The sequence below is a fragment of the Notothenia coriiceps genome, unplaced genomic scaffold, assembly GCF_000735185.1.
Source record: "Notothenia coriiceps isolate Sejong01 unplaced genomic scaffold, NC01 NC01_scaffold00019351, whole genome shotgun sequence".
Classification (NCBI taxonomy): Eukaryota; Metazoa; Chordata; class Actinopteri; order Perciformes; family Nototheniidae; genus Notothenia; species Notothenia coriiceps.
Genome location: NW_011352052.1, coordinates 564,177 through 583,662, shown reverse-complemented (window position 1 = coordinate 583,662; position 19,486 = coordinate 564,177). Strand labels below are relative to the sequence as shown.

At 40.8% G+C, this 19,486-nt stretch overlaps 1 protein-coding gene across 1 annotated transcript in view; it reads left to right on the top strand.

Moving 5' to 3' along the window:
- Nucleotides 1-19,486, top strand: part of LOC104951913 (plexin-A1-like) — a 122,407-nt gene that overhangs the window by 69,840 nt on the left and 33,081 nt on the right. Inside the window, exons 6-8 of the mRNA XM_010778649.1 lie at nt 3,373-3,516; nt 8,791-9,025; nt 16,818-16,960. Coding sequence (XP_010776951.1) covers nt 3,373-3,516; nt 8,791-9,025; nt 16,818-16,960 — 522 coding nt within the window. The remainder of the gene's footprint in view (nt 1-3,372; nt 3,517-8,790; nt 9,026-16,817; nt 16,961-19,486) is intronic.

Below are 19,486 nucleotides of genomic sequence, written 5' to 3'. Positions count from 1 at the left end.
TTTGTGTTCAACATGTAAGAAGTCAAAGTAAAAAGTCGTCAGAAAAATAAGTAGTGGAGTAAAGTACTGATACCATAAAAAATATACTTAAGTACAGTAACGAGGTATTTGAACTCCACTACTTCCTACCTTTACCACCTAAGCCTGTCAAGATGCAGGTGTAAAATAACTCACTGAGAAGATGGCGGTTCTAGGTTTGGCATTAGTGGTGTCGATAGTGGTGGAAAACGTGTTGACTAGCGAAGTGAGGAAATGAGGTCAGCGGCGCTTCCTCTACCGAGAGTTTGTTTACGAGTCACAGCTGTGAGTTAATGCAAAGTGAAAAGGGGTTTCAAGCTGCAAAATCCCAAACTGTAATATCGAACTCACATGGTGCGGAAGACCGAGTAATCAATTACAAGCAGAAAATGAATTGGATGGCGGGCGAGGAGGGGATGGACAGCTGATGACATATTTATCAAGGCACATTCACCACGGAGGAATGTTGCACTGAGTGACAGACGGAGAGAGCCGCCTCTTTAACAGATCCCCTTGGAGACGGGTTTTAAGGAAATGGGAACATGCAGCACATTGGAGCTATTTGAGGAGGAGACTTGTGTTTCAAAAGCTGGGAGGCATGTGATAAAGAATTCATATTTTACCTGAAATAATAAAACGGAGGAGGTTGAATTATACATCTAATCCCAACGTGTGAATTTCTAACAAAATCAGAACGGAAATAAAGCATATAAATCACAGACAAAGAGTGCTCACCTTATTAGTGCCATGTTAATTAGCACAGGACCCACAGACAGAGGCTATAATGCAGGTGCTAAAAACTAAAAAGCCACATTGTTCTGCCTTAAAGCTCAGCCCAGTGTCTTACAGACGGATATTAGCTTTCTCACTGACCAAACACTGCAGATCCTCGGGCTATGCTGCCTCTCGAAAGATGTGATAGCCGCGGAGAAAAAAACAGCCACTGTGAGACACGTTTGTTTTCCTGGCCAACAGTGCGTGCTTGAAATGAATCACACAAATGTTTATTTAAAGAGATTAATTCCTCTTACAGTGTATTATTCATCAGGTTTCTGAGGGCACCCTGGCTTATAATATAGCTTGTCATTTTGCTCAAACTGACTGAAGCACGGCTAAATTGTAGTGAATTATTCAGAGCGCTGGTTAAATAAAACAGCAGATAGAACACACTGAAAGGACTCGTCTGTCTCCGTGTGAGGAGGTAGGGATACAGGAGAGAGATGCACATTATTTAAGCTCGGAAACACTCGGCCTTCATCCAACACAGGAAGCTACTGTAGGAGACGGAGGGAGGAAGAGGAGGAGGGAGGAAGAGGAGGAGCAGTTGGCAGCTCACAGTCGAGCCCACAGAGGGAAACAAACAGAACAAGTGAACAGAAGGCAGGACCTCAGAGGACTGAGAGGAACTCAGCATCTGAGCAAACACAACCTGTGGACTCAAGACCTCGGCCACAGTTTAGAGAAATCTCCCCTGACGTTATCAGAAAATGTGTTTTGTTGACATATCTAAAATATATCTCTCCCCCTTCACATCCGACAGTCTGACACAATCACCACATTCAAGTCCCTCCGTAAAACCACAGGTAAAGTAATATACCATACAATATATAATTAAATAGATTTGAAATATTTATATAGAGAGCCGAAGTCCCTCCCTTTCCAGCGATCCACCATGGGACCTTATCTCGGAAAGAATTATGTGTTGAAGTGAAAGGCGAGAGAGAAATTATCTTTCGATCCCGTTTGAATTGTGCCACGAATTACACATGATGTTTGTCAATCTAAAAAAATAATTTCCATGTCAAAAAAAGTCACAGTTTGTCGTAAAACTGTTGAAATATAAGACTATGAACAATACGCAACTAGAAAGACTACAAATCCCAGAATCCCCGTCCCGCATGCTGGCTCTTACAGAACTGACTACCGTATTTTCCGGACTATAAGTCGCACTTTTTTTCCTAGTTTGGCTGGTCCTGCGACTTATANCATTTCGCCGATAACTGTAAACAGGCTTGTCTGTTTGAGCAACTGGCTCAGTGCAAAGTAGTAGACAGGGTTGGGAGAGAGTGTAAGAGAGAGAGGGTCCAGGACCCTCTCTCTCTTACACTCTCTCCCAACCCTGTCTACTACTTTGCACTGAGCCAGTTGCTCAAACAGACAAGCCTGTTTACAGTTATCGGCGAAATGCCGCTCCTCTGTCTTCATCTTCAGTCAAAGCATGTCAAGTACCTTTGACGGCCGGCCCTGTTGGCTGACGGCCGGTACCGCCAGTTCACTAGCACACCCCCCCCCTCTCCCACCATCCAACTAACAACAACAACGTCAAGCCTTTGGGCTCTGAAACTACGGGGCGGGCCGAGGACAAATACACATGCATTAATCGCACGTTAAAATAATTAGTGGCGTTGAAAAAAATGTGCACTAACGCGTTAACTTGGCAGCCCTAATTTTGACCTTAATCGAAATATTCTGTTATTTTCAAAAGCTTTTTTAGTCTGATGCTTCGATTAATTTTAAACAGACCGTTCAACGAAAGGATACCCACACAATGTAGTTTCATTTAAATATTGGATTGTTCTCTCTTAGTAAGATCCCATTTTCAATAAAATGGTGGACTCACCTTGACTTGAAGATGAAGACCATGCGCCTATCCTTCTGGACAAAAACCTACAGTATAATACTTTGTTGTAAAAGTCCTCCTTATCTTTTGTAGTTTCAAAACTCTAGATTGTTTGCGTCTACTGTATGCGTCGAATAACAGTAGCAACAAGAACCTGTGGGCTCACGTGCGCCCCCGCCCTCCAGTGCGGCAGATTACTGTCTGCCTCACCTTGAGTCTTTTTACTGTGCTTTTATTTCACATCAGCAAGACTAAATATCTCCAACAGTGACACACATACATTACATACATTAGCTAGACTATGGAAAGTCAGCAGGACGCATATTAAAGTCTCTGTAAACATTATATTGGCGACATACAGAGTGATAGCAACAGGCACGCGCCAAATGCATGCACTCAACGTAGTTTCGAGCGATTACGCAATCCAAGGTGAAGCTCGTCGCTGCCTCAACTCGCATCTCTCATCGTATGGGAACTGAAAATATGCTATTTCAGCCATTTTTACTACAAATATGATCAAAATTAATGGAAACAAACAGAAAATACATTTATAGCACAGACCAGCAGAGAAATATTAATATTTATTTCATTTTATTGTTATTTGTATTTTTACTTTTCATGAGGAGGGCACTGCCTCACCTGCCTCCCCTGGCCGCACGTCCCTAACACACAGTATATTTGCTTGAATGAGTTGAATGCCTCTCCTCACCACATCTCTCTCCGTTTGTCTTCAGGGTCGAAACCTGATCCCCTCGGCTCCGGGGAACAGTCGCCTGAACTACACGGTGCTGATCGGAGAGACTCCCTGCATCCTCACCCTGTCTGAGAGCCAGCTGCTGTGTGAGTGGCCCAACCTCACCGGACAACACAAAGTCACGGTGAGTCACGCTCCTCTGGTGCTCCGCCTCTATCAGGCACATCCTCATCTGACGTCACTTCCTGAAATTATTCCGTGCCATTTTGGACCAGAATACCTCGAATTGATTATCCGAAAGAGACCTTGCTCCAAATTATGGGCTGAGACCTTCATGCTAAACTTCTTTCTTAATCCATTTTTTTTACTACTTATCTTTCTTATTCATTAAACAACTGGGTCAGGTTTTAGTATGCCAGATTAATTCCAAAAAGCAGTTTATATAAGGACCAAAAATACCACCTGCTCTACTTGTTATGTGTGCACTGACACAGTAATTCATGTTTACGAATATAAAAACACGGCCGCCTGACAATCTCAGCCCATAATGTCACTCTAACCCTGTTTATCACTTATGTGAATAACCCTTTCTAAACAATTTCCTCTTGACAGATTCAGCATACGCTTCATTGCGCTTGCACACCAAGGCTGCTGTTAAATATTTAACGCTTAATTAACATGTTGATCTTCATTGGCCTTCAGATAGCCTGTTGCTAAAGTGGGAGTTTCAGGAGGTAGACCCCTGATGAATACCTGATGACATTCAAATACAAAGCACAGATATGCAAAGTTAAGTGCTTAAGAGTTACATTCGCTAAGGGTGCTAACATCCCAACTCACAGGGAAATCACTTTTTCACATAACGTGTTGAAACAGGAACACAGTGAACGTTTGCCAATTGAAAACCATGGTTGTGTTCGAATTGTCAAAACACATTTTCTTAACCTCAGTGAAAACATGTGTTGGAGTTAAGGAGGACAATTGCTACTCAATGTATAAGCGCATCTAGATACTTCCCCCATGCGCTCTTATCATGTGTTGTGTTGTTCCATGCAGGTTTCATAAACAAGGAAAACATAAAAAAAGGCTTTTTACTTTATAACCAAGGTTTGAATTAAAATCAGAAATGAAAGAGAAACTAATGGTTGCTCGCGCTCTTTCCTACACTCATGTCCACACTCTATTTATCGACATGAATGGTAATATGATTGTATTGCAATTTGAATAAAAAATACTTTATGCAATATATGCATTACTTTTTTGGCCTACGTATGGTTTAGCGTGCATATCACCATTCAAACATGTTGCATTAAACAATATCACTTAAGAACCCCCACACAACTCAGTGAAATGTTGACTTTATTTTATGATTTACAGTTATTAATATATCGTTCAGAGTTTTCCTTTTGGTTTAACACATTGTTAAAAGCTCAACTCATATGGCAAGCTATGGCTGAAAATGCACAGTAACAATGTTTGTCCCTCACGATGGGTTGTATCTGCACGGAATGGTGCGTCATTAAAAATATTGGAACAGCATTTTCCCCTTTTCTTTGGTAAAGACTGGTCCTCTTTAACGTTTGCTAAAGGAGTCTAAAGTTATATACATACCTTCTTTAGAAGATAAACTAAAACTGAATTTGAGGCAACCATAAGTGAAATTAAGATAAGAAAAATGCATGAGTTTCCACTTTCTGCTACAGTGTGTGTCCATGACAAGGCAATGTCAGCAGGGCTTTGTCCTACAGTCATGCAGAAACAGAAAAAGCAGTATTAAGAATAGAATTGTTTCTGCAGGATGCCGCTGATATGCAGACGCTAAGCTTGTCTCCGAGCTCTAATCCAGAACCCATGTTCACTGTATAAAGCTTTCTGATGTGCAAATTGTGTCTTCCTTAAAATTCGCTGCCACGTCATCACTGAGATATACTTCCTGTTTCCTATGTGAAGCTGCTACTTGTTCCTATCACCTCCCACAGTGTGAATGCTGTCACATTCACTTCTAGAGGTTCTCAAAAGTGCGACACAGTGCTGGATAAAGTCAGAACAAGCTTGCGAGTGCGTCCCGCGGCAAAGCGTTCAGCTGTTCTTGTCCAGAGCTGTCAGCAGACTGCAGGATGACACGACTGATTCACGGTGACTGCAGCAGGCTTTCAGAATCCCCGCGCAGCTCCTGGAGCATCTGTACAGCGGAAGGTCAAACCTCAGCCAGGAGACGCAGAACTCACTCTGAACACGCGGATGTTTCTCTGAATATCCCGCGAGTTCACCCACCCTTTTCTAAACTCATCACCAATGTCCTTTCACAGTCATTTCCACTATATCTTTATGACATTTACTCCCCGCTAGCTACAGCCAATATACCTAGAAAGCCACTGACAGCGCGTCCATGTAATTCAATATGATAGCTCTCAACGCAACCAGCCAGATCCAAGAAGGAACCGGAATTTCTATCTTTCTTTTTTTAAACAAATGTCATGTTGAATATCGGAGCGATGCGATGTGTTGGCGGGGGTGGTGGAGTTAGTCCTTCGTCTGACAGTAGCCGAAGAAAAAATAGAGCTGTCTGTTCGGATCTCTTCGTGTGTGTGTGTGTGTGTGTGTGTGTGTGTGTGTGTGTGTGTGTGTGTGTGTGTGTGTGTGTGTGTGTGTGTGTGTGTGTGTGTGTGTGTGTGTGTGTGTGTGTGTGTGTGTGTGTGTGTGTGTGTGTGTGTGTGTGTGTGTGTGTGTGTGTGTGTGTGTGTGTGTGTGCGTTTGAGGCCTTGTATGTTTGTGGTTGCGGCACTCTGCAGAAGAAGGACACAGCTGTAGCACAATAATATTCCCCGTGTAGAATGACCTACATACAGGGGACCCCAATGGGTGTCCAGACATGTGTGTTTGTGTGTGTTGGAGTACAGAGTGTGTGTTGGCAGCTGTGTGCCTCCCTAGAGTTTTCAAAGAAACTTTTTTATTTTGGCCTTCAGCTTTTAAAGTTCCTCCGTCTGTCATTCAGTCTGTCAGGAGAATAAAAATAGACAAATGCCTCGAAAATGTGTCACCGATTTAATATTTATTACACTTGCTCAAGTCAAGTCATCTGAGGAAATGATCTCCCCTGAATGATCGTACTAGATACGGCAGTGACCCATGATAAGATGATCAATTGGTAATGTGAATAGCAAAAAGCAACGGGTTGTCTCCAAATGTGCTGCTTTATTGATCGGTTGTGCATGCAAGACATACTGTACATCAAATGTGTGCGTATTATTTTACCAGGTAATCCGTTATCATAACAAGCTGAAAGTCCTTTACCTGACTAATGCTTGGAGTGGCATCAACAAGAATATTGATTTGTTTTTTGTTTTTTATCCCAAATTGGTAAACCGTTTAGTTACATCAGCATGTAAATGCACAATACAAAAAAAACAACAACAATAAACAAACCATAAATACAATATACATATTAACACTAAATCTAGAGAACCCATTATAAAAATACACTATTTAAAAAAAGAAAAACAAGTAAATAAGTTAGAATACACAGAAATGTACTATTACTCCTAAATATACTATAAATATGGGCAATCAGCATTTTAAATTGTGCAAAATATTTTCAGTTTTAAACTAAAATTGAAATGCTGTGAGGTTTAGTCAACTTAAACATGTTTTGTTAATGGTTAAATAAAGGGCCTTTCAAAAATGTTTTCTTTCTTCGGAAACACATTTGTGAGACCTAATAAGTATATTTTCTGACACTCCCAGTTCACTGCGCTCATTTTGACATGGCTATAGTATGAAAAGAACAGGACATATACAGGATCTCACTCTATACTGTAGCTCCTAAATATTTCACTATGCTCACAGCTGGTTTCTCAGTCTGCCGTTTGATGCTGGGCAAGTAGAGTACAGTGAAAGAGAAACAAGTTTTTAATTTTCTACATTAAGCTGCAGATTGAATAGCAAATGCAGATTGAATAGCAAACGCTTTAAAGATCTTTTATCAGAGTAGGAAGTCTTTCTGTAACCTAACTAATCCAAACTCAAACTATAGTTGGCTTTTGTATACAAGTTAATTCAGTTTAATCTCCTCCTTTGCAGCCTGATCATGTCCGCGCAGCTAATTGTCTTCCTTATCTCCTACAAGCCCATCTAATTGTCTCTACTATTGCAAATTAAATATGTAGGTATTGCCTACATTGATATTGATGTAACCACTCTCTATTTCTTTTTCTTAAGTCATACTTTGATAATGTTAGCATGCAAGTGCACTTACCAGAGCTTCAGAGTGCATAATCACACCTAATTTTAATCGCTTATCAACCCCCCTTGTTGTTTGCTTGATTTGATGGATTCCAGCGCTGTGAGCTTTTTTCTCTCTCTCTCTGAGACGCACTGCGCTTATGTAAATCTATTTAGTCAGAAAAAAAAACATTACATGTGTTTGACTTCCCATAATTACCAAGACTCCTTGGGGACGGATTTAAATGCTAGTGATTACTTTGTTTGATTACTTATACTGTGTGTACGTGTGTGAAGCACAGCCTACACACTCTCTGACCCAAATCATTTTGCTAAACTTAACCTTGATGGATGAGGAAAACTACCGCCTAAATATCTATCTTAAAAAACCCAAATGTTAGTCCTTAATATGTAAAGAAGGATGTGAGTTCTTCAAAGTTAACTTGAGAGATCTTCATTACCAAAACCTTCTGAAGGTGCTGCCCTAAAGGCAAGACTTGAAAACCTTTCCGACAAGAAGTGTTCACAGCAGCCTCCAGGTGATGTAAGCCCCCCCCCCCGATGTCAGCCTGTCAAAGGATCGGCTGTTTAGTGGGAGTACAGAACGCATACAAGTTTAATTATGTGGTAGAAATCAGGTCAACCAACTTCTCTTTCATCAGACCACCAGCCTTCTATTTCTTTAGACCACCTCTTCTGTTCCCGGAGTACCTGCTGCAGGAGGCCTGTTCGGTTTTCTGACTCTTATACAAGATCAAATCCTCAACAACAAAGATTATGTTTAAAGTAAAAAAGTTGCCTTTACCTGTGGAGGAACTGCATTTATGGCAACGCGCTGGTCAAGCTTGGTTTGGAATGTCAGATACAAGAAAATATCCTGGGAACAGATTATACAAACTTCTCTTTTGATTGATTTAGAATGTCAGATAGAAGGAAATATCTAAGCATCAGCTATAGAAAATACTTTTTAGACATGATGGACCCCTTTGGACTAGACAATTCTGCATAATTAACAACATTGAAACTGAATACAGCATACAATACTACATTTAATGTAATTCTACACTTAGTAGTGTGTTTATTTTTCCTTTTTTGAGTTCCAAAAACTATTTTAAAAGTAGAACACTTATGGAACAGTGGGCTAACTTGATCGGTGTCAGAACTTTCATTTGAAATAGTAACAATTTCCCTGAAAAACGTTTTAGTATTTAAACATTAGGAATCTGTGTGTGTTCAGATCCGTGCTGGAGGGTTCGAGTACTCCCCCGGGACTCTTCACATCTACTCGGACAGCTTGCTGACACTTCCTGCCATAATCGGCATCGGAGGGGGGGGCGGCCTGCTTCTGCTGGTCATCATCGCTGTGCTGATCGCCTACAAGAGGAAGTCGAGGGACGCCGACCGCACATTGAAACGTCTGCAGCTCCAGATGGACAACCTGGAGTCCAGAGTGGCTCTGGAGTGTAAAGAAGGTAGGAAACAGTGGGATTGAACCTTTGTTAATCAACTGTGTGAAATTACTATGTTAATTGAGTATGAAACTATACTTGATTAAAGACAGGTTCAAGTTTGAAGACTCCAGGAAGTATGCAGAGCGTTGAAGCAAATGTTCGCAGTGGCCAAACTGTGGTACGAAAACCTCCGTGACGTCATTGGGCCCAAAAATACTTTTTCCCATTGACAAAAAATTGGAAAGGAGACTCTGTAAATTGGCATGTATTTTTTTTGTGCAAGATCAGCTACCCACTCCTAACACTTGAAAAGCCCTCATAAAGTGCGCTACATGCCATGTTCAGAATTATTTTCACTCTTCGTTCTTTTGACTGAGCCAAGACTGAGCCAAGACTGAGCCAAGACTGGCTGTGACGTGGCGGATTGGAGGCGGGGCTTATATAAAAACGCAAATGCACACGCTCTATTCTCCCTTTTACTCCCTGCAAGATCCAGGTTTGTTCTAAAGAGTCAGGCGTTTATTGCTTTTTCTTCCACTAAGCAACTTTTATAGGAATTAAAAAAGCCCTGCCTCTAACACTGTATCCAGTTCTCTTCATACATCATGTTCTGAATCTATAGTCTTGACTGCAAAAGTTGAATGTAATAGCCAAAGAATACCACGAAGAGAGAGATACTCCATTCAGAGATGCAATCCAAAGCAGCTGGATGCTGCCGTCATCACTGACAACATGGTTCCTGCAGGCTGTGTTTACTGAGGCAAATGCATAGTTGAGTCATTGCAAGTAGAAAAGTATTTTATTTACAAAATATGAAGGGTTGATATAACATCAAGCAGCCAATTTAGTGAGCATTATAAAAACAAACCATCATCGCAGCCAGGAGGCAAACCAAATGGTGCTGTATGGATGGGCAAATGGCGGCTCCCACCTCTTCTTTTTACGGCCCTCAGATTAATGTATAAACAACGTAATAAATAAAAAATATATTTGTTATTGTTTTACTTGTAGTACTTATACCGTCCACTCAGTGGCAACTGGTCATTCGGGGCAGGCACAGCCCCACCTAGTTTCAGAAGAAAGTATTAAAATAATAATTACAAGAAAATGCAAAAAAAATACATCTTAAAATATATTTTACGACCATGTTTAATCATCTGATTAGTCTGGAAATTGCTGTTTTAGTCTTGTGTTCTTCTAATTAGTGTCTACAGTGTGCCTATTGAGCCATTTTGAGTGAATGGAAGCTGTAAAAAGGACACTGCGCATGCTCAGTCTTTTTCTATTCAATGTGTGCGACAAAAAAATAATCCCCATAGAGGCACTGTGCTGACATACCCACCAAACGTCATCTCATAATTCAGAGCTGATTGGCTGTAAGTACGTGTGCCGCGAAAAGTGTGGTGTGTGAAGAGGAGACGAGAGAGGTGCAGTGACGCGTCCTAAAACCCGGAAGAAGCTTATATATAAACATCTAAGTTTTTTGTGCCCCACCACTTTTGTACATATAAAAACGCCACTGCGTCCACTAGACTCCTAGTTACGTCGCGAGCTGCATACATGATTTTGTTCAGCAGCCAAATACCTCAAAATAATCTGTGACGCGTTTGTGTGTATTGTGTTTGTTTCCCGGGGAAACACTCACAAGAAACACCGGCTGTTGTTATGCCTAAGTTACCGCGTGTAATTATGCCGTTACAAGCTTCAAAGTTGTATTTATCATCTGAATTTGGCGAAACAAGTTTAATATTCTGAAAACCAAGACTTTGTTTATTTGTAATCAGATGAAAACAAACTGTCACGGACCCGGCCGTGTTATCTATGATTACTATTCGCTTTTCATTCCTAATTTCAGCAGAGAGTTGACAGGTGTTTGTGTTGACATTCCCCTTATTGTGTGTCAGCAGAGACAGGCTACAAGTGTCTTAGGTTCAAGTTAGACAAATGATGTCTGGGTTAGTGTTCATGACTTCATGTTTATGTCATCTTAATGGTTAATCTTAATGCACACACATTTTCCGTGCTTTCCAATAGTTTAAAATAGTTGTATTCCACTGTTAAATAACCTGTTCAATACAAACATGCCACTTGACACATTTCTGTGAACCGATATTTGTTTAGTGAGCTTATTAGAGGATGTTCCTTGAAAGATTGTAAAATGTCACTGAAGATGTCAGACTTAGTATGTTTGTTAATGACATACAATACATTGTATTTTTGTGTGTGTGTGTCTTCCAAGTGAATCTGCGGCCCCCTGGTGGCCAGTACATACATTATGTGGCCCCCGCCACCATCCAAGTTGCCCATCATGCTGTACATTGTACAGCATGATGTGTCAACATCTCCATACTGACGTGGAACAAAGAAGAACATTTATTCCTGTGATTAATTTCTCCCTACGTGTTCCCTGTTATTGTCCATCCGTACTGTTTTTAAACCTTTCTATAAGACTATTTCATGCATTTTAAGGTGTCTTTGGGTGCTTTGAAAGGCGTCTCTACATGTTTTAATTATTATTAACAAATTCATTTATGAAACTCTTTCAGTCCTATTTAAAAAGAGTATTGGTGCCTCCTGTGGCCAACATTTATATTGCAACATCAAACAAATTATAATATCAATGACAACTTTTTTCCCAACCCTTAACCAACTGGAAACGAATTGAGGAACTTCGAGAGATTATCCTGAAACCAAAAGTGTTTTACCTCTTACATGATAAACCTAAGAAATGTATCACCAGGTTTTTTCAGATAAAGATGGAAAGCATACAGGAGGCAATGTGAGGTCAAATGGGTGCTGTTTGTCGAGAAAGGAGAGGTAGATGAGGGATACACATTTGGACAGAAGACACGTTGATCTGAGAGGGAGTTTGGATAACTGATGTAAGGACAGCCAACTTGTTTACAGCCAATAGAATGACACAGCCACCAAAAGCCATGGAACAAGGTCATAACATGATTACATTACAGCCACGATCATCTGCTGAACAACCAACTGTCACGGGTTGTGAAACAAGCAGGACCCAAATGCAGATTAAAAATTCCTTTATTTCAAGGCTATGATATATCTATACAATGACAAAACAGAACACTCACCGCAGAACTAGTCATGGAACAAGACGAACCCACCAAGACAGACAGAAAACCCAGAACTTAAATACACACAAGACTAATCACACAACAAGACACAGGTGAGGAGGGAGGAGAAAACACAGGGGCCCAGGTGAACATAATCAGACAATTAGACACACCAGGGAAACTAATGACAAGAGGAAAAACACAGGGAAAAGGACCAGACAATAACCCAGAGGAAAAAATGACATGGAAAACAGCAAAAAACACCCAAACCTACAAAACTATATACTATCTCGGGCGGACGGCCCGGGGCAAGGCAGAGTTAAAAAAAAGGGGAATTCGGGCGGACGGCCCGGGGGCAAGGGGAATTCGGGCGGACGGCCCGGGGGCAAGGCAGAGTCCATGGAGGGAATCTCGGGCGGACGGCCAGGGGGCAAGGCAGAGTCCGAGGAGGGGTGAAGACCAGACAGCTCCGGAGGCCGGTCAGGAGCCGGTGTCGGCAAGATCCCCCATGGAAGAGGACACAGGACCGGCAGGACCCCCGGCAGGAGAGCAGTCGGCGGAATCCCCAACGCGACAGGACATGGAGTTGGCAGGACCCCCAGCNCTGGAGCAGGGACCATGGCTGCTGGGGCCGGCACTGGAGCCGGAACCATGACTGCTGGGCAAGGAACCGGAACACTGGTCCATGGCTGTGTGGGATGGTACTGGAGCATGGTACCATGGCTGTTGGGCGCGGAACCCTGGCCTTGCGTCTCTTAGGAGTTTTTTGGAGGCTTCGTGGACCTCCAAACGCCAGACCAGACCCCAAGAAAAGGTCAGAAAATGAGGACTGGCTCTCAGGGCTACGTGAAAAAATCCTAAGCCACTCGGGCAACAAGCTCCAGAGCCAGGGCTTGCGAGCAACCTCCTGACGTGCCTCCTTCAACGCAGCCTCTCTACCCCGTCTAGATGAGGCGCCTTTCCACGTATAAAAAATATACTCCAGAGAATATCCAAGACGTTCCGCCTGTAGCTTCAAAAGCTCTGCTGGGTCCATTTTAAGGTGTATTCGTACTGTCACGGTTTGTGAAACAAGCAGGACCCAAATGCAGATATAAACTGAAACTTCCTTTACTTACATACATACATACATACATACATATACATACTGACAAAACAGAACACTCACCGCAGAACTCGTCATGGAACAAGACGAACCGACCAAGACAGAAAACCCAGAACTTAAATACACACAAGACTACTCACACAACAAGACACAGGTGAGGAGGGAGGAGAAAACACAGGGGCCCAGGTGAACATAATCAGACAATTAGACACACCAGGGAAACTAATGACAAGAGGAAAAACACAAGGAAAAGGACCAGACAATAACCCAGAGGAAAACATGACATGGAAAACAGCAAAAAACACCCAAACCTACAAAACTATAAACGTGACATAACATGAGAATCGTGACACCAACTGGAACAGAGCTGCAGTTCAAAGTGATCCGTGCACGTTTACTGACATTTTCGGAAAATGTGCTATGAGAAAAAAAATATTCTTTCCTCAAAGAAAAACCTTTGGAGTCGGTAGAAAAGAAAAACACTCCGTTTTCCAAGACATGAAGCATGGCCTTATTCCCACCCGCCCCGCCTGCTGTACTCCCAGCTGGCCTGTAGAGGCGAGACAGTTTGTGTGGGCGGAGGAACAGATGAAGTGGGCGGGCCGCAGCGCGTGTGTGTGTGATAGCAAAAGTGTATGTGTGTGAAGTTGGCTCCGCTCTAAGAGTCCTGAGGGGACGAGACAGGGGACGTTTGATTCAGTCATCTGTGAAAAGCAGACAACACCCCGTACACATCCTCCAAACTAGCATATTAGCAGTCATGGATGATTAGTTACACATTAGAAATGCTGACTGGCAAGTGTCATGTTTTGAGTCAGTATAGATACTGTTGAGACGCTTTATGAAAGCAAATACAATGGAATGGATTTCCAAAGAATTCATGGGCAAAGCATTGTTTACATTTACAGGCTAATGCAAGCACACTCAGTGCCGTGGCATTTTATACACTTCACTTCCCAGATTTGCTGTCTTGAAGTCTTTACTTTGTGTACTCAAATCAGAAACATATGAAGGATTTGTTCAGGAAAGACTTACCAGATACACTGTTCACAGCAGCCAGATTAAAGCAAATATACACTGGACATCAAACCAAACCCATGTGGCAGCAACAGGTGAATAAAATGTATTTAAATGTTAACTTGTGTGTTCCGACTTTTACTAAGAGGTAAGGCTTATTTGAAATACTACAGAAACTCTCCACTAGTCGTGCACATGGTTTTATTAGATGCGTTACATTAGGTGGGTGTTTCCTCTACATTACATTACATTGCATTTAGCTGACGCTTTTATCCAAAGCGACTTACAATAAGTGCATTCGACCAACAAGATACAAACTTGAAGAAAACATCATATAAGTACATCAGGTTTCATAGAGCTAAAACATTTCAAGTGCTACTCCACTGGCTTTAGATTACCCAGTCCTTTATTAGTATATACAGTAAGTGCTTTGATAGTAATTCTTTGTTAGTAATTATATTGCTCGAAGTGGAGTCGAAAGAGATGAGTTTTCAGTCTGCCCCGGAAGACGTGCATGCTTTCTGCTGTCCTGATGTCAATGGGGAGCTCATTCCACCATTTTGGAGCCAGGATAGCTAACCCACGTGTTTTAGCTGATGGGAACTTGGGTCCCAAGTCTCTACTCCCTTGGATTGTTGGTGCTGAACACCTCTACATTTCTAAGTGCTTTAGACATTTGTAGTTATGCCTTAGTTAATTCTAACACCAAACTGCATTGTCATGGACATAAAAATGGTCCAGATAAATAAAAAGATAAAAATCATATTTCATGAGTTTTAAATCAAATCTCCCTGCAAATAAAACTGTTTTTTAAAGAGATGAAATGCACTCTTGAACTTTAGATAGATATAGCTTTAACTATGCTAATGGTAGCATTATGATTTCTCTCTGCCACGCAGTCTCATTAAGATGTCTTTGCTACTAAAGATTCTTGAGAAAACTGAGGAGAATTTACTATCTGTTAAATGCCTATCACTAGTGTTGCAATTCAGTGAAAGTCAGTCATAGTCTCGCTTTAACTATATTTGAGGTATCTTGATGTATTATTCAACAGACATTTCAGTTCATCAGAAGCCATTATTTTGTAAGGTGTGTCTTGTGTTTTTCTTTGCCCTTTTCAGGCAGAATCATTTGCCATTCGAGCAATAAATACGAAATTAATTAATGAACGAATCGGAGATGGGAGTTTTGATGACAGAATATGGAAGGAGTGAAAAAATTATGCAAACCTCTCGCCTTCTTTACCTAGATTTATATTTGTCACACACCTCTACCTCCTCATCTTTCTTGCTCTATCCACTCAACTTTTTTTCCTGTCTTCCCTTTATCTTCTCCGCTTCCTCTCCATCTCTCTTGTGGACCAACCAGTCCAATAACAGCTGGGAGAAATTATGCATGAAAACTCATCCGTCGCTCTCTTAATAATTATCCACTCATGCAATTAATTGACTTTCCTTTCCAGGAACTTTGTTTTTTGTCTCTGCTTCTTCCTCTTTCTCTCTCCTCGAGCTAGCTTTGCCTTTTTATTTCATTATGTTTGGGCTTTTTTGATTGGACAAAAAAAGATTACATTTATCGGGTCTAAGACACCAAAGAGGAAACTAAGTTCACAACAGTTTAAAGTCTTGTCTTTTTTCTCCCAGGTGTTCTTTCAGGATGTATTTGTTTGAAAAATGTTAGAGAAATTACAATGGGGCACTTTTAATCACACTTAATTACATGTCCTTCACTTAAATGAATTTGATTGCTATATTGGGATTTGTTATCATTCATTAATGTCTAAAAACCCTTGCTTCTTTTTCTCTGAATGTATTGGTCCTCTTTCTTCATCATGGTGGAGCATCATATAATTACCGAATTACCCTCCAACCTCTACTTTTCATCAAATAATGAACTCCAGATTAGCAGTGATACACATTGATAGTATCAAGCTGGTGTCACTTACTAATTCAACAAAGAAAGTACCTGCCGGAAAGGAGGTATTTTAAGTGTTAAGTAGTGTTAAGTGTTAACTGACGCCTACAGTAGCAACCGCATTAACTCAGTTGCTACAGGACATCAAGGTCACACAGTTTATTCAGAATACTTTTTTACTCCTTTTGTTTGTTGCAGAAAGAGAGTATATTTTCGGAGCAATTGGCCTTTGAAACAATAAGTGTTGGTTTTCTGGATAACTGTCAAAGAAATGGGTTTTCTGAGTAACGGGCCATCGCAACAATGTACCATCGCAACAATGGGCTCTTTCCCATCTACACCTAGCTGTAGAAACATCCAGTGGGAAAGCAACCTTTATTTGGGACCGTCTAGCTTTCAATTCCTCTACAGGTTGCCAATCGTGAGTGAATTTGCTGTTTGTAACGTGAATTCCAGTGTTCACAAACGTCAAATGTACTTAGCAACAGTGAGAATGGACGAGCATATGAACCTAGACATGAACAGTTAATTGGACCTTTCAAACAAAATTAAACTGCAATGACCGTTAAGTCAAATAACGGAAATAATACTTTTAAATCAAAAGGCAGAACCAAAGGCAAGTCCTTTACCAACTGTTCCATTCAAACATGTTTTTTCGCCATCCACCAACACTTTCTCTACTTGTACATTTTCTTCGTAGCTTTTGCCGAGCTCCAGACAGACATCCATGAGCTGACCCAGGAGCTAGACGGAGCTGGGATCCCCTTCCTGGACTATCGGACTTATGCCATGAGGGTCCTGTTCCCAGGCATCGAGGACCACCCTGTGCTCAAGGAGATGGAGGTACGGGTCAGTACCCCACCAACCAAGCTTGAAACTAAAACCAACTCAGCGTCAATAATCAATTCTTGTAGTACCAAGAACTAAGCCTTTGAACCAATGAACTAACACCAGAGGTAGAAGGAAGTGGTGAAATATGGATTGAATGTCCTACCAGCTTTATACCCTTGTAGCTATTTTCCTATAACAGTTTTCATCAAAGACACTCATTCTGAGATGTCAGACATGTTTCACAGCAATTATATAACCTGTGTTTTACCTACTTGGTGTTGATCTGCTGAAAATTACTTTTCAAGAGACATACTGTCATCATTAGTTAGATCTCATGGGACTAACTCTCATCATATTCTCTTGATGTGGGGACGTAGAGTTTTAAAGTGCTTCAAATGAACTGAAAATAAATGTTATGTAAGACATACAAGAAGATAAAGAGATGTAAAAAAAAAAGTGCATACTGTAGCAAAGATGAAGAGAAGGAGGATTAGAGCAGAGAGATTCAGGGTAACGAGGATTCTTACTTGCATTATACATCACTGTTAAGTTATTAATTAAGCCTGTACATGCAACCACCTTGCCAGCACAGCTGAATGGAGACAGTGCACGCGATTTACCGCTGAGACCAAGGGAAGTACAATTAATAGTGTGTCAACATAAACTACTCCGCTCCAACGCTAGAAACCAAGAGAGCCAAGTTTGTAATCAGCAGTATCATTGAGATGTAGAAGCTGGTGCCGCTTCATTGACTTTGATTGGAGCGCTGACTTTTTGGAGTCGAGGAATAATTTGTTTGACCTTTTTACAGCTTCATTTAATTGTTCTAATCCAGAAAGTGGATTTATACTCCTGGAAAAAGAAAAAGCCCTCGGGGCGGTCTCAGAGCTGCCATGTCTTTTTTTTTTTGGTTCATTCCTAGCGATTCATCCTCTCTTATTTTTGGCTACAAGCAACAGTGGTGATTACTTAAATACAGTAGAGATATCCTCAGATATGGAACAAAGCCCATTGTGGCTCCCACCAGAGACTACAGCGCTATAACTAACACAACTCCTGATAATGCAGAATCTGAAAGAATACAGAGTAGTTAGTGTAACAGGCAAATCAAATGAAACTCTTTTAACCATTGGTCCCCTCCTCTGTATTTGGCTTAGCACTTTTGCAGATTGGTATAACCTTTTGTGACATAACATCGATAGCATTTGATCAAATACGAACATAATGTTAAATACGCTTATCACATCTAAATCCTTTGGAATTTCTTATTGAGTTTTGGCATTCAACTTTCATAAAGTGAAATGTTTTATTGCCGGAGAAACCAGGAATACTATACAATTCAAATGTCACGCCTAATGAATGTGTACATCTTGTAGATAGGAGCTGGAAATGAGAATATATAGTTTGGATTAAATATTATGGAAGAGGCGTAACCTACAAATGTCATAATTACATTCTCATACTTCTTCTTTGCCTCTAAATATTTTAAGTTGATTAAAATATTGATATTATGAAATGATATATGAAAAGTTTAACTGGGAGACACCTTACCATTTGTTAGAGAGAAACTGCATGTCTCAGTGACACAAGAAACAAACTTGAAAACAAGCGGGGTCAAATAATATATATTCTCTAATTATATGGTGCAATCAAAAATAGACATGATATTTCAATGTAATTATTATTTAGTATGGTTTATTTTTTTAATGTAAATATGTTTCTTGTATACAGTAATGTATTAAATATATTATTATAATTTTTCATTATAATTCTTTTAAATTATTATAACTATGTTATTAGCAGATAAGCTTTAATTAGCTAGAACTAGCATGACCTCTAGCTTGGGGCAATTGTCATACCGTTGAAAGCTTCAACCAAATGTCTTGTCCATTGTAATGACTTAAAATAAAAAACAATGGAGGAGAGGGGGTAAACATTTTGTATCAGTGATTCACTAATATCCAAGCTCCAACAAATATTGGGGTTTTCATGAATGGGAACCATATCTAAACATCGACCTACCCTGAACTGCCATTTTATAAATCCTAATATCATCGTGGATGAATTGGATCACATTTTTGGTCACCTCGCAAAAGTAAGCCATGCTTAGCGCCCAGCATGAATATGCCCAACAGCTTTTATCAACCAGTTAGCCTAAAATATGTAGTGTCGTCACTTGTAAGCTCTTTTTTTTTAGAAACATGACACTCCAGTAAGGTGTCCCCTGTTACAAATACAGTCCTCCTTTAATTTGAGGTGTCAGGTGGGCAGGAGGTAAAGGGATCTTACGGGTCTTCTAGTTTATGTCTTATGTCTAGACTTCCTTCCCCTTCTCTCTGTATTTCCCCCAGGGGTTGCCAGCTTAATCCAATGGCCTGTGTAAACCAATGCTCATAGCTTTATTGCTCTGTGTGACTGGGCTCTTCCCTAAGCTAGACAGCCACACTACACACCAGTTATCCTCACACACACACACACACACACACACACACACACACACACACACACACACACACACACACACACACACACACAGTG